Source organism: Sarcophilus harrisii, chromosome 1 (assembly GCF_902635505.1).
Source record: "Sarcophilus harrisii chromosome 1, mSarHar1.11, whole genome shotgun sequence".
In the NCBI taxonomy this organism is placed as follows: Eukaryota; Metazoa; Chordata; class Mammalia; order Dasyuromorphia; family Dasyuridae; genus Sarcophilus; species Sarcophilus harrisii.
In genome coordinates this window covers 557,932,823-557,945,242 of record NC_045426.1, presented here as the reverse complement: position 1 = coordinate 557,945,242, position 12,420 = coordinate 557,932,823, and the positions used below count along the sequence as shown (strand labels likewise).

General features: G+C 43.3%; 1 protein-coding gene across 1 annotated transcript; it reads right to left on the bottom strand.

Annotated features, from left to right (window-relative positions):
- Window positions 1-401: 401 nt before the first annotated feature.
- On the bottom strand, window positions 402-11,668 carry NRN1 (neuritin 1). The gene is made up of 3 exons (XM_031946903.1): window positions 11,404-11,668; window positions 5,837-5,981; window positions 402-1,645 (listed from the first exon to the last, which is right to left on the bottom strand). Exons 1-3 carry the CDS (start codon window positions 11,456-11,458, stop codon window positions 1,414-1,416), a joined length of 432 nt encoding a protein of 143 aa, XP_031802763.1. The 5' UTR covers window positions 11,459-11,668; the 3' UTR covers window positions 402-1,413.
- Window positions 11,669-12,420: the final 752 nt, after the last annotated feature.

The window sequence follows — 12,420 nt, the reverse complement described above, 5'->3', positions numbered from 1 at the left end:
GGGGGAAAACACAAGCTCTATACTCTAGTCTTTGTGGGGCTATTTCTCCCCTTCTTACATCCAGAAAAAAATAGCTTTCCTGTAGCCTCCCCTGTTAATGTTGTTTCTTTGATTTTTTTAAAAAACCAAACTCCTAAAAAGCAAGAGTGTTTTTTTTTCCTCCTTAATTGAATAATTCACAAGGAAGCATTTGACCCTACTGAGTCAACAGGTCATAGCATCTCTTTTTAGGAACTGTATGATTTTTTTAAACTGAAGGTTGTTGAATAGACAGTTTTTTTAAAAAAAAAATATTCGCCTCTCTGCTTTAGACAGTAAGTAAACTGTAGTTTCCCAGTTATGATCCTCTCCTCCTAAATCCTTTCTTTTTAATTGTAGAAATCAGTGCAAAGAAAGTAGGCATGATATAGGAAACAAATGACACCCTCATTTCAAACAATAATTTTTATTTTATACTTCTTCTCTATACTTTGTAGCAAATCTTTTTTGCTGAATTTAATTTATAATAAACTTTTTTTTTAAAATTACATCTCTCTTATTTTTTTTAAATCAAGGCTCTTTATGTCAAAATCGTTATACTGTATTTTAGGATAACATTTAAGCCCCCTTCGTGATCTATACCGTTGGATATTCAGGTTTACTGTATGTGTAACATGTAAAACAAGAGAGGTGGGGAAAATAAAGGCAGTGAACTTGGAAAGATGCATTGACAACAGCAGGTAAAGCTAATCTCCCAGCAACCTTAGCAGCATTCGGTTCCTGTGGTCATTTGATACATCTCTTCCCCTCTCCCCACTCCCCCATCATTTAAAAAAAAACAACAAATTGTCCTTTTTCTTTTTTTAAAGGAGAAATTCGCAGTGGAAATGATAAAAACAAGATTTTGTGGAAGAAAGATGCGATAGAGACTGTGAATTATTCACTAGATGCTTCGCACGTTGACATCGATCTTGAATTCATTCCCCGTGGCCTTCTCTCCATATTTTCTTTCCTATTAAGAGGAGCCCATTATTTCTTATGTATTATCATGATTAATATATTAGGCGGCCAAGGGCCGTTCCTGAGATTCTTTTGGAAAAAAAAAAAGAAAGGAAGAAAGAAAGAAAAGAAAACAATAACAACAACAAAAAAGCAGGGGAGTGGGGCTTGCGTTTTTGTATTTCCGTTTGAAGACTTAATAAAGCTGAGGTCCGGTTTGGCTGTTGTTGCTCATTGTTTGGTAACATTTGGCAAATAAAACACAAGGAGGAAAAAAAAGAAAATAACGTGGTGTTTTTTCCCCACAATCCTATATGAATGTTTTCAGCATCACAGAGAATCACAACGTCCCCAAAAAACGGATGAATACTTCCTCTATAAATCCAGTAATATGAAGTGAGTGTGTGTCTGCCGGGGGCGCCTGGAGCCCCTCCCTTAGAAGGAAAGCCAGGCTGCTAAAGCTGCAGAGAGAGACGCCAAGAGCAAAGGGAAGGTCGGGAGCAGGAGCGAAGGAGCCGACCCATTGCTGTTTCCGCATAGTTCAAATAAGCTGCCTTGGATATTGAGGTTTTTGGATTCTTTTCTCAGTTTATCCCACATATCTTTCGCCCCTTCCTGGCAATCCGTAAGGGCTGTGACGGTGCAGCTGTGGAAATCCTCCCAGTATCTGGCGAGGAACAAAGCACAACAAAGCAGGGGAGAACGTTCACTTTCAATACCTTGAGGTGAGCCCACTGCTACCACCCAGCTCCCCACCCCCGGCGGCTGCTCAATAGCTTAACCGTTCCAACCCCAATCCCCAGTCACTGAGCCTCGGGTCAAGCTCGCAGTCAAATTTTTCTCTCCCCACAGCAGGCCCCTGCAATCTTCACTGCTGTTTCCCCCCAAACTCCGCATTGCCTTTAGGAAACTCACATTTGGGAGCGGTCCATTCATTCACCCAGACCTAGTTTGCTCTTGAAACACCGCGTCCCTCACCCTCTCGCCTCTCTAACTCCCACCTTCCGCAGTCTAGTTGCAAAAGCACAAAGAAGTCGTGACTCCTGGGACTGTCACGATAGTCACAGCATCTTCTTTTCTTTGTCGCAAGCGCGGTGGTTACTCCACCCTACCCAGCTCCACTCAATTCTGGGCTGTGTCTATCAAAGAATGCAGCGTAGGGCAGGTCAGGACCAAACCAATCGCGAGGCGCTGGCACCGTGGCCTCGGCAAACAGATTGCTAGTCTTCCTTGGGGAAAGCAAGGAAAACATTGCTAAGCCCTGCAAGCTGGCTCCTATTAATGCCTCTTAACTCGCAAGATGTGTAGCTCACAGCCTCTCTTGCCTGTTCTGTGCTCTTCTCTCTCCCATGGTTTTTTTTTTTTTTTTTTCTCTCCTCCCCCTCAATTCCCTCTGCCTCTTTTTGTATTTCGTTGTCCTTGCTGTTCTCTCGCTCTCTCTTTCCTTCTGTTTCTCTCTCCTTCCCTTTGTCCTTCCTTCTCCTTTTTTCTTTGTCTCCCTTTCTTTTCTCTTTCTTATCTTCATCGATCATCCCCGCCCCCATTTCGAACTCCTTTTTTCCCCTTTCCTTCTTTTCTCTCTCCTTCCCTCCACCCTTTCCTCTTTGCAGTTTATCCTTTTCTGTCCCCTTACCTTCTTTCCCACCTCTCTCCCTGCCTCTCCTTTATTACTTCATTTTTCCTCTCTGGATTTCTATGCCTCCTTGTTATTTTCTTAGATTTTGTTTTCCTCCTTCTCCCCTTCGGCTGTCCCCCACCTTTGCTCCTCAGCCTTGTTATATTTCTGGACTTATTGCTCCTCAACCCTTCCGTTCGTGTGTGCCTTGAACCAGAGTATACCCTACTTATGGAAACGGGGAATAATGCAGGTCATTTCCCCAGCTTCCCACAGATTTTAGAAAAGGACCCCAAAACTGATAATCAGAAGCGATTATGTCCTTTCAGGTTTAGAAACCGCTAGTTACCAGGACTGGGTTCTCTTGGGACACAGGCAGTGTAGGTCTTTAGAGGGCTTTCACTTTACCCTTCACCTGTCCTTCCTGGATACCTTTCATGAATTCATAAACCACTTCTCTCCCCTCCTCCCCCCCCCCCAATCAAGTCTATCCTTTTTCGTTTTTTTCCCCCTTTCCTTTGAAAACCAAAAATAGATCTCGGAACTAAATATAATCCCAACCCGTGATCGATTACTGAAGGACTGTCTCCTTTAGGACCTGGGTCACTTCCATCTCTTTAACTCTAGGGGTCTGACAGCCAACTTGCCTTTAATGTATCAAATTGCTGTCTGTATTTTCATTCCACCATCATAAAATAGCCCCTCCCTCATTAAAAGATATATACAGCATATTTTTATATATATGTATATATACGATATGTATATATATATATATTTGTGTGTGCACATATGCATATATATGAAATGTTCTCTATTTGTGTGAGAAGTCTGGATTCCAATATGTATGCTCTAATCCCTAATTTATGAGCACTCCATGCTTGGTAGTGGGGGATGGAAATGGGCTTCAATCTGAACTTTTTTGATTTCTCAATTTACAAGAAATAAAATATTGAGATGCCAGAAGGCCAAGCCTGTACCTCCTACGGTGTTTCTGCAGTAATTGCGCCTCCCATAGGACTATTACAACTTCTCCCCATCTTGTTTTATTGATGTTGATGGGGAGAGGAGGGCATGAGGGATTGAGTCTGTGGAGGAGTAGGTAGGGACCCTGGGTGAGATGTAGGTAGAAATGAGAACGAGAGAAAGAGAGAGAGAGAGAGAGAGAGAGAGAGAGAGAGAGAGAGAGAGAGAGAGAGAGAGAGAGAGAGAGAGAGAGAGAGAGAGAGAGAGAGAGAGAGAGAGAGAGAGAGAGAGAGAAAGAGAGAGAGACAGAGAGACAGAGAGAGAGATAAAGAGAGGCTGGGAGGGAGGGAGGAGGGAAGGAGAGAAGAAGAGATATTGGAACCAAGTGGAGCTCAACCATCCATTGAAAGAAACTACATCTTCTTTAACTGATTTGTATTTAGGATCCCAAACAAGGTGTTGGACCTCAGGATAACACGACAGTGTTCATTTCTCCGTTTCACGAAATAACTAAGGAGGTTGCTGTCCTGCTGAATAATTCAGCAGCCTGGCAAATCATCGAGATCCTTGAAAATAACAGAGGATTTGGGCTGCTCTCTATATTTAGATACTTGTCGATAAAGCTATAGATAGACCCTTATCTACCATTATATGTTTGGAGAGAGATGTGTGCATGTACGGAAGAAGTCTAACGTTTGCGCCCCTTTCTTTTTAGCTTTTGGAACTAATGTATTGGGTCTCTATCGGCACTAGGGATATTTCGAAAAGACAGAAACCTGGTTTATTAGTTAAAAAAAAAAAAGAATCGTAGGCGAGGGTTGAGCTGATAGAGAAGGTGGGGGACAGAGAGGGACAGGATTTGATTTTATAGAATGGAAGAAATTTCTCAGATTATTGTGATCTTTTGTAGCTGTCCGATTCCACCGCTAGGCTGTATGTGAAAGGGCAGGAGCCTTGACGGGTGCATGGAAAATTCCCTCTTTAAAAATGCAGGGGGAGGGGGAAGCGAAGAGATATAGAGCACCTTCTTTCTAACCCGATCCGGCAGAAAAGCGCAATTCCTCAATTTGTTTCGAATGCTGTCCGAGGCAAAGGAAAAAGCTACAGCAGGTGCCACACTTGATTATCTCAGGAACCGCAGTTACTTTATAAAGAAAAGCCCTCATTCAGCACTCCAGGTTCTAAACCTTGGTAGGACTGCTGGAGAGAAAAAAGCGGGAAGCTAAAGTAAATCCAATAATCTGGTTCCTCTAATCTCTATTTCTGGAGAAAATCTCTATCAAGTTCAAGATTTTTTCTCAATCAGTCTCTGCATCCCCTTCCCCCACTCCCTCCTCTTTTTAGCAAGCCTACGGCCGTTATTGTAATACAAAACGAAGCTAAACAGGGAAAAATGGAGACTATTTACCAACAACAGATCCCCAAAGAGGTGGGAATATCAGAGTATTTCCTCTTTTTCTCTCCATGGCATTAAGAATTCCTTTGGCTACGACTGTAAAATTTAAATGGCTATTTTTTTTAAACATGGCCTTAAGCAGCTAAACAACAGAGATACTGAGCAGACGCAGCTATAGCTAGATAGTAAACATGAAATTTCTCACTCTTTACATAGCAACAGACATCCTGATAGAGCACCCCCATCCCTCATCTTCACGCATACTCCTGAATTCAAGCCCACCTTTTAGCTTGAATACACCCTCCCCCCAATTCGGAGATTCAGATAATTTACAGATTCCCTGAGGGGGATAGTGAATCAAAAGAGAGAGAAATCGGATTCCCTCTTCTAATGACCCTCCGAGTGCAGGGTACTACAATCACAGGCTGAAACTTCAAAGGTTTGGCAATAATCACTTGGATTGTCGAGCGTGGTTCCTCTGTAAAGTATGGCTCACATTTTTTTTTTAAGAAAGAAAAGGAAGGGGAGGGAAGGGGAGGGAAGGGGAGGGAAGAAGAAAAAAAAGGAGAGAGGAGGGAAACGAGGAGGGAGGAGAAAGAGACAGAGACAGAGAGAGAGAGAGAGAAAGAGACAGACAGAGAGATAGAGACAGAGGCAGACGGACCGACAGATGGACGGACACAGACAGAGACAGAGAGAATGGGGGAAGACGAGGAAGAAGGTTGAGAAAGAACAAGGAAGAAAATAAGAGGAAGATGAGCAAGGAAGGAAAGAAATGACTTTTGTAGTAGCAGAGAGGATGGGTGAGTGGAGTGAGAAGCAGAGTTTTCAAAGTTGTGTGCAGTGTTTTGAAAGTAAAGAAACACAAAAGCAGGGAAACTTACGCGCAGACGGTTTTGATGTTTGTCTTGTCGTCCAGGCCCTGCGGGTAGTTGGCCATGCTGTCGCCCAGCTTGAGCAAACAGTCGGAAAACCCCTTAAAGACCGCATCGCACTTCCCTGCAGCTCTCACCGATTGCACCAGGTACGCTGCGGGGGAGGAGGGGAAGGGAGGGGGACACATATCAGCACCTCAGAGGCGGAGATCAGCTGCCAGCACAATCAAATCCCGCACTGCAGAAGCAGGGGCCCCGGAACCCTCAGAGGTATGCCCCAAATCCAAGGTGCCAAACTCAGAGCCTTACGTCTGGACAGGGTCTTTCAGCTGCAGTCGCTGCCTCAAGTGCCAGAGAAAGAAAGGTCCCAGGCTTTCTTCTCCCTCCAACTCACCAGTACAGCCCGCTCCCATTAGCATTCCAGCCACCAGATCAGATTAATTTTAAATGAGAAACGTGTGTTGAGAATGACAGATTTGAAAACCCAGACAGGCACCAAGCCACCAGGATTATTCAGATTTGGGGCTAGGGTGGGGAATGTAAGGAAACGAGGGAGGGAGGGAAAGGAATTTTTCTTTCGTAGACCCTTCCTCCCCCAAATCTCGCTTCCTGTCTGCCTCTTCTTCCCCGCCCCCCCCCAAAAAAAGCAAACCGGTACTTTTACAGTTAACCCACTATAACATTTTGTTAATTTTTGTTTCTGGAGCCCGGGAGAGGGGTCTCCAAAGACTGCAAATGGATAAGCTATTAGTGGGGATTGGGGAGAGACAGATGAAATGATACGAATATATGGAAAGGACTCTCAGCCTCCAATTCATCTCTCCCTTACAAATTACTCCTTTGCACAATGTAATGTCGGGGATATTAGGTTACATTACTCTACTTGTAAAGTCCTCACGAACCCAAGGTCCTAGCTTAAAGGATAATTTCTGCCCAACTAAATATGCATTAGTATATGACACACCCAATACAGAGGAAAGGGTTTACCAAAAGTATTGGCGACATGGTTTAAAATTTTTCTTTGAAACAATGTGGGATGGTGCGTGCATGTGTGTGTGTGTGTGTGTGTGTGTGTGTGTGTGTGTGTGTGGTGGAGGGGGAGGTGAGTGGGGGATGGAAAGATAGCTCACTCACCCATCGTTCACTGGATTTGAAGTAAAAACACCATCACTAGAGTAAAGTCTGGATTCATTCAAATCCTAACCAACTACTAACTAGCCGTGTGACCTTGGACAAATCACTTCAGCTCTATCTATAAAAAGAGGGGACTGTAGTATATCATCTCAGAAGTCTTAAGAGATAGGTATAGAAAGAGCTGAATGTTAGAATATGTTCAGGAGAAAATAAAATTTCAAATTTTCATGCCCCTAGTAGGTTTCCATCAGAAATGTAAACACATTTTTAATATAAAAATATTTTCTGCAATGAAGCCTGTGTCAGCGCGCGTGCGTGCTTATGCGTTTTGGGGTTGAAGGGGCGATCTTTATTGGAGAGTTTAAGACTTGTAAGGAGAGGTCGCTGGGGGCTTTGGACTCACAGCCTTTGTATGCGTATCTCCTTGGGTCTCCCCGGTGTCAAGTCCACTGAGGCTAACGATGCGGTCATGTGGAAGAAAGGGGAGGAGAACTGGTTTACCTCATCTCACCTCTATGTAGTGCTGCGGAAAGGATTTCATTTCTAGCCATTCCCTACTCTCACCCCGGAAAAACAAAAATCTGCCTATTTCTACAATCCTAACATAGGGCTGTGACAGCTTCCTCTCCCAGGGATCCTTGGCGCCTCCGGCAATCCCATTTGAGCTCAGAAAAACCTGGCTACAAAGGGATGCAACGTGTCTCCCCCTTCGCTTTTCTCCAGTCTATGCACACAGTTCCAAAATCACTCAAAGAAGAGGCAGGAAGGGTCCGCAACTCGGAGGCGAGAGACTATTGGAGCTTTTTAGCATCTTGGTGTGCGTTGTTTGGGGGTGGATGTGTCTGGGGTTGGAAAATCCCCGCAAAGCCGAGTGGAGAGAGAGCAGCTGATGATATATCTTAAGCTCTTTCCCTCTCCAGAAAAATCGGGGGGAGGGGGAATTTCTGTGTGAAGGGAGGAAAGGGGAGGAATCCGTAGAGGAAGAGAAAGGAGGTTTCTTCTTCTCACTTTGGATGACTATTAGATCTCAGGGAGGCAAATTACAATTAATGATCCCAAGTACTTCAAGTCTCTGACTTTTAAAAGCATTTCCCGGTGGTCACCACCATTGCAAACTGAAAGCGAACTGACTGTTATTTAATACGCTTTGATTCTGGACAACAGAAAAAAACCAGAGTCCCAGGGATACCGCATCTATTCCCGCCACAGCGTCTGCTGCATCAGTATGGCCTTCTGGCCAGAAGGTATGGTGGATTTAAAAGAGACAGAGGTGAAATGGAGGTGAGAGCCTTAATTTTGCTGGCCACAAGTAAAATCACCTTTTAGGGCAGACTCGGAGGTACCAAGCTTAGGGCTTCAGTCTTGATTCTGTCTATGCCTCTTCGGGTTCTGAACTCGTTACTTTACCCCACCTTTCTCAGAGGGACTTTCCAAGATATCTCTGTTTCCCTCATTGAAGAACCCTGTTTCTTGCTCCGGAATAACTCTCTTTCTCTCTCTCTTAGCACTGGGCCTAAATAGAGGAATGACAAACCAAACCGACGGCAACAGCACCTGCTGGACTAGCACCGCCTGAGGATATCTGACAAGGAACTGTCCAGCCTGGGGCTGGTTGTCTAATTCAGCCTAAGAATTCATTCATACTACTGGGAAGAGATTGTGACACTCAGGGAGAAATAGCCCTGACCTCTTGAAGAGAGAGAGAGAGGGAGAGGGAGAGGGAGAGGGAGAGGGAGAGGGAGAGGGAGAGGGAGAGGGGGAGAGAGAGAGAGAGAGAGAGAGAGAGAGAGAGAGAGAGAGAGAGAGAGAGAGACAGCAAACTGGGGCCTAGGTTTTAAATAGGACTCAGCAAAAATGTCACGAATCACCCAAAAATTCATCAGAGCAGAAAATGCCACGAAATGAAAAGCTATAGTAGAAATGAAATAAAATATTCTTTCTTTTCTCTTCATACTGATACCTTCCCTTCTTTCAAAAGTAAAGTTACAAAAGAAAGGAAACTTGGGGGAGGGGGAGAGGAAGGGACTTATTACACTATTCAGAGTTGCTGCAGGAAAAGACCCACAAGAATACACATGTTGATATCTAGTTAAAATAAGAAGCCTAAAGATAATTCTCTATATTTTCTTTTCTTTGTTTTTGAAACTGAAAACTCATTTTAATATGTTACTCTAAAAAGAGACTCTTTGAGCATAAGAAAATTAGAAAGCCCATATTAGAACAGATCAATGGACTCTTCTTAATTGAACCTCTAATTGGATCTTCTCAAGCAAAATATGCTTCCTTGTATTTAAACCATATGCCCTCTGTCTTTTTTGATTCTTAAAAAAAAAAACCCAACAACTTCATTCATCTCTTTATTCATTCCAAGATTTTTCATTCTTAATCCCTCTCTCTCCTTATTTCCCAACCTCCTCCCCTCTGTCTTTTCCCTCCCACTTCATTCCCACTTTTCTTGTCAAATGTCAAAGATTCCAGAGAGCTCCCAACCACAAATTAATAAAGAACAAGGATCTATTAAGGTTAAAGATACATTTAGGATCAAATAATAGCCTAAAAACTTCAATTCCGACTCCAATATATGGTCATTTCTGAGTAGTTCTTAATGCACTTGAAGAGCATGGTGCAAATCGCCATCCAATTTTAACCCTAGCCTTGTTCATTTACAACAGTCTTTCCCCACAAGATTTAAAAACAGAAAGAAACCATGATCTTTTTGGGGACACAGGAAACAGATATAAAATCACCTTTATATGATAAAAACTAACTCAATACCAATTGCCTTCTCATGCTCTGAAAATCCATGGGTCTAACTGGGGGCTGCCCAATGCATTTATTTCCACCTTCAACAAATTTTCTCACAATTAGAAAAGCTCATTATTATAGATATATGAAAGAATGGCAGAATTTTAAAACATCAAGATTCTTAGAAGAAATTGACCTAACTCACAGGGACACACACACACACACACACACACACACACACACACACACCCCTCTGGAATTCGTCCATTCTCAAATCTCAAAAAGCTTTATGAGAAAATGGCTTAGTAATAGGAGATCATTTCAAGCACTTTAAAACATCCGTCTGAAAACACTGTGTCTTCCTTTACAAATTGCATGAAACCATCGTCTTCTTCAGATTTCTCTGGAAGACAAAATGCTATTTATCATGTGTAGCTTTCCTGTTCCCCGCCTTAAACCCTACTCTCTTAACTCTCTTCATCAACCTCCTCCCTATACTGCAAAGATCTGTCTGCAAAGAATGCTACAGACTGCAAAGATCTGAGGCAACGAATCCTTCCGTCTGCAGAAAACCCGTTTGAAGAGGTTTTTTTTTTTTTTTAACCTATTTCTAAGTCTATTAGTAACTTGCTTTCCTCTCACGTTAAATCAAATTTAATTAATGGTTGAGCTAAGCAGCACAGTCAGTAATTTCATTTAATCTTTCTATAGTATTTTCTTCATTCTGGATACCAAAATGTTTGACAAGTGTAACTACGGAGAAACATTCCTTGACACAAAATGGTGAACAAAGACATCTGACCTCCTTAAACAAGAGGGTACTGTAGAAACTCACGCACCTTAAACTCTTCTCTCACAAATAATTAGAATACACATAAATATGTTTGGAGAAACCATATGCAACTAATCCAATTTTTATCAAAAGTATGTTCAAAGGTAAATTGTATTTCTAAATGCATACATGCTTTGCATATAATATTTTTAATATATCGAATGGTGCTCCTTTTCTGTTTCAGTCTGTGAACTTATCTATTATTTTAACACCCCCTCCCCATACAGCACTGTGCAAATACTGCAGCAAGGATAAATAAACCGTGCACCTAATGTGGTTCCCTGGGCAAACACTGCAGCTGGGAGATGGGGGCGGGGAAGGAGGGCATGACAAAGTTCTATATGCAGCAGCTGGAACCCCACATATCTTTGCTTTCAGGCACACAAACTTTTCAATTCTGTCTCTCCTTCGCTTTTCTTCCCTTTCTTACCCGATTGTCCCGTCAAAACGTGCCTTTTCGTATGCTGGGGAATCAAAGCCATTCCGCCAGCATCCATGACATACCTTAAGAGTCTAGATACAGAAGCAAATATAGATTACGAGATTAAAAAAAAGAAAGAAAGAAAGAAAGAAAAGCAATCAACCCCATACAAAAATTTTAGTCAAGCCAAGGTATCCTATTCACTTAGGCAAAAGGGAAGAGTACAGAGAGTACCTAAGGAGCAAACCGATGACCAATTTGTCCCTTCTGGATTTTACCAGCTCTGCAAGAAAACCCTAATGCAATCATCCGAATAGGAGCTACCTGTCACCTCTGCACCCTTCAAACCAGTCCGATTAAGTTATTTAGACAGGCGATGTCTTACAAACACTAATCGGGTTCTGGGTGCATAAAAGTCGAAACATCATTTTGCCGTCCACTTACCTATTTGCACAGCGAGGATCAGTGAAATGTATCTGCCGTTCAACTTAAGTCCCATCCTACATTTAGTAAAACCATTTGCGACTGCAGATCTTTAAATAGTTAGTTTGGAGAACGCGGGGGAAAGCTGAAAAATAGGCATTGCCAACAAGTTCCAGCAGCAGCAGAAGACTACTTTGTAGAGAGGGGAGGCAGAGGGAGGAGAGAGATGGAGAGAGAGAGAGAGAGAGTGAGAGAGACACAGGGAGAGAGAGAGAGAGCTGGGAATGGTTCACTCCGTTAGGAGGGGGCGGAGGAAGTACAGCCTCACGCCCACGAGCAGGCCTGACGTGGGGGATGACACGGAATGATTTTTTTTTTTTTTTTTTTATATAGGCACCTTGGAAGAGAATCGCCATTTATAGTCATCAGAAGCTGGAATTATCCAGATATCTCTCGTTAATGTGCAAGCCGAACGAAACCTCTCCTTTTCACGGTGAAAATATCCACACTACTACCACCACTATTCACATCTTCCATTTTCACTCTCTCCATCTTCTCCCCGTCATTGTGCTAGGCGTGGGCTCCGTGGCCACCCCCCTCACACACACCCCCTTAGCTGGGGAGTCCTTGCGCTCTCAGTTCACTATTTCTTGATCCCCCCCCCCTTTTTTTTAACCTGCCTCTTCATTCTTCCTCTTTCCCCAACCTCACTTTCTGTCCTCCTCCCCAATATTCACCAGAAATTCGCTCATCGAAAAATCCTTTCTCCACCTTAACATTTTAATATTGCAGGGGAGTTTCTACAGAAAAAGAAAGGAAGGAAAAAAGCCAAACAAGCTCTATTAATCCTGGAGGGTCATTTCCCTCTTTCCCTCCCCGCCTCCCTCCCCGAACACACACGCACTGGTCTACCCCCTCCCTTTCTTCACAACTCAACAGCTGAGCTCAGTATGCAGCCCCGAGCTCCAGCAAGCACACAGCACGCACACACACGTCTACACACACGTCCACATACTCCCACGAGAGCGCGCCGGTATA